General features: G+C 60.0%; 1 protein-coding gene across 1 annotated transcript; it reads right to left on the bottom strand.

Annotated features, from left to right (window-relative positions):
- Positions 1-401: 401 nt before the first annotated feature.
- On the bottom strand, positions 402-1703 carry NGA_0159701 (nucleoside diphosphate-linked moiety x motif 6; the record flags this gene model as incomplete). The annotated part of the gene is made up of 2 exons (XM_005855163.1): positions 934-1703; positions 402-788 (listed from the first exon to the last, which is right to left on the bottom strand). The coding sequence occupies exons 1-2, from the start codon at positions 1693-1695 to the stop codon at positions 402-404; spliced, it is 1149 nt and encodes a 382-aa protein (XP_005855225.1). The 5' UTR covers positions 1696-1703.
- Between the last annotated feature and the right edge of the window lie 1579 nt (positions 1704-3282).

Here is a 3282-nt window from a genome sequence, read left to right as displayed (position 1 = left end):
GTAGGGGGGCGGGGGCGGGCGGAGGGAAGGGGGAAGAGGAGATGATAGCAGAGTGAATGGAGAGTCTGGGCTGAAGGTTCCCGTTTCGGGCTTGTAAAGATAGCGAGAATGAAGCGCCACGCCAGTATAGAGGCAAATGCGATTGACTGGAAAGGAGCGTGTACAAGACATGGGAGGGAGGAGGAGGAGGCCTGTAGACAACGCTGAAACGAATGCCTTGAGGGAGTGACAAGCAGGGCGATGCCGGGCTAGAGTGTTGGGACTTTTTCATATTTTGAGTGCTTGGCTCTAAGGCAGAGCTGCAATTTTTTCCTTTCGTTTGCGGATAAGAAAATCTTCCTTCCTCTCCTCTGCTTTGTACAAATTCCTCAACCCTTTCCATCCGCTTTCCCTCCCACCGCCTACTGCCCCAGGAGCGGCGCGTGGTATAGCTTGTAGGGCGGGCGACCCGGCAAAATCGAGGGGTGTTCCCGCTCCACGATGACCCCCCTGACGGGCCCCTCCCCCTCGCCCCACCCCCGCGTGAGCTCGGCCACGGTCCTGAGGATCGGGTGGGAGGCTTCGTCTTGGAACTGCTTCAGGGGCACCCAGCGCGCATCCTGGATCTCTGAGGAGCACAAACGGAGCTCGTCTGTGAGGGCTTGCAGGCGCGTGACCACGTAGATGTCGTCGACGCCGAAAGACTGCTGGTGCTGGTGCCGGAGGGCCAACAGGCCTTCGAACGAGGACCGGACCCCAGTCTCCTCCTCCACTTCACGCACTGCCGCGGCTCCAAATTCTTCGCCGGGCTAGGTCACGAAGTGCGGTGGGATAGACGTGGGTGTGAGTCGGGGTGGAAGGAAGACGCATCATACGCACGGAACGGCACCACTCGCTGTTGGGGTTGAGAGGAGGGCTGAGTCAAGACATCCCTTCCCAGCACCCATCGCTTACATTAATGTAGCCCCCCGGGAGTTTCCACCCACTCAGATTCTTGCTGCCCTCCTTGACGAGCAGGACCTCTCCTTTCTTATTCTGACAGAAGCCCGCCACTCCCACCAAATGGGTCGCGTAGGGAGGGACCTTGTTCTCCTTGCCCGGCTGCAACCACAAATTCATGATCACCGACTCTGGCTCACAGTGATGGCATTTGAAGCCAAATGTCCCCAGCACGCCCAGAAGATGTCCGTTCAAAGCGTGTACACGGACCCACATGCTGCTTCGGCCTTCCCTCCGGAGCTGTTGGACTGTCACCAACAGGCGGGTCGTGAAGTCGCTCGTGTCTGTCACCCGCATATTATCCGTGTCCAGCATCACAGCATTGAAGGGCATGGGAGTCACCTCCAAAGGCTCCCCCAAGAAAGTTTTATTGCCGTCCTGGCCACCGCCCTGTCCTGAGAAAGCGCGGCGAGGCTGCATCCCAGCCATATATCTCGTTATTGTGGCACCACCTGTCGACTTTCTTGAGCCTCCATGCGCACACCCAACATGCCTGGAGCGTACCACTCGTAATCTTGCTGCTTGCGGTATTTTTTCGTGACAGGATATCTCGTTTGTCCTCCTCGTGTTCATGTAAATATTGCGCCAGGGCAGGGAGGAGCCCGACACAAGAAAGGCTGTCGGGCTCCGTGCTTCCCACCCCGTGCACGCCGTGACAGAGAGTCCTCGCCCTAGTCGCGTGAAATATCTGCACCCGAGAGTACGAAGCATCTTCATCTGTCGTTCGCGTGGCATTGAAGGGTTTAAAGCGCCGTTTACTGCGTTCTACGCATTGCGTGCATTTGGTGTGCTCCTCGCCTCCTCTCGAGCGAAACCGGAAGAGTTCTTCAGGGCACTGTCGTGGATAGTTTACATGTACACGCACAACGACCAGGGGCAAAAAATATGCCGCCATCGAGTCCAATGTACACCATCAGGATACTTGACTCAACGACCGTCTTGCATTCCTCCACAGGTGCGTGTCGGCACTGGGCATTCCCACGCAGGAGGAACAGAGCGCCCAGTTTCTCGTCGACCTCACCTCTTCCTCCTATGGCCGAGTCCTGCTCGCCCTCCTCCTCCTCCATTACTACTGCCCCGACTGGTAGCACCCTTCCAGGGGAAGGAGGAGGCATGCCGGCGGAGCGGAAAGGGCGTTTCCGCGTAAAACAGGTGGAAGCGGGCGAGGTCGAGGAGGCGTCCTACCCTGAGGGAGACATCGTGGGGGGAAGAATCAAAGCCTCAGAACGTTCCCATGTACATACACATGATACTTCCCCGTCCAGTAGTCCTCATCCATATACATCGCACCGGATGGGGACAGTGGATATGAGTACGGTCTCTGACCTGACGGATTCCCTGAGCAAATCGGGCAAGACGGGAGGGGAGAAAAAAGGCCGGTTCACTATCCGTGAACTGCCTGACTTGGGCATGGAGGGCTCAGGGCCCTCCGCGCATCATCCGCCCGGCACACCCAGCCCTCACGTGCACATGGACCCGCACCCGCACGTTCATCAGTCCCACGGCCACCATCAGCAAGGCCATCGCGCCGAGCATCCGCCCTCCCATCAAGGCGGCCTGGGAGGGGCATCGAGCCATGGGCTTCCCCACTCACGGCCCCCGCCCCATCCTCACGGGCACCACCACATGCACGGCCACTCGCTCCCACGGGCGTCCTCGGCCCAGCAGCTCGAGGCGCCTTACGCGGTGGGGGGCTCGGGAGGAACGAACCTGCGGCCAGCGACTTCGATGCAGCACATGGAGGGAATCGGGCATGGATCCCAGTCCGAGATCGCAAACTATCGGGCGCAAGGGGAGGGTCAATCTGGAAGCGGGCGCCCGTACGCCCCCGGCTTGCCCCCCGCCTACTCGCAGGAGGCGGGTTCCCCCCAAGATCAGGCGGGATGGCGACTCCTGCGCCAGCAGAACGACCTCATCCTGCACCGACTCTCGCAGATGGAGCGTTTTTTCCATTCATCGCCGCATCTCCCAGGAGCCTCGGGGGGCGTCGCAGCCGGAGGACCGGACCGGGCGGGTTTCGGGCCGGCGTCCACGCCAGGGCCCCCGAAGAGCAGTCCTGTCCACCACCACGAAATGCCTCCCTCGTCCATGTCCTCCTCCGGTCCGGGGAAGGACATTGGGGCGGGGAAGCTGACTTATCTTCTGGAGCAGATGAAGGTGGAGGTGGAGGCGGCCGTGAGTCGGCGGAAGGAGGTGGATTTGCAGATGAAGAGGTTGCAGGAGAAGAACCGAGCGCTCGAGGAGAAGGTAGAGGAGGAGCGGCGGAAGCGCGTGGAGACTGAGAAAAAGTATGAGAAAGTGAAG

The sequence above is a fragment of the Nannochloropsis gaditana genome (genome assembly GCF_000240725.1).
Source record: "Nannochloropsis gaditana CCMP526 unplaced genomic scaffold scaffold271, whole genome shotgun sequence".
NCBI lineage: Eukaryota > Eustigmatophyceae > Eustigmatales > Monodopsidaceae > Microchloropsis > Microchloropsis gaditana.
The sequence above is the reverse complement of the archived record's forward strand: the minus strand, read 5'-3'. Positions and strand labels throughout refer to the sequence as shown.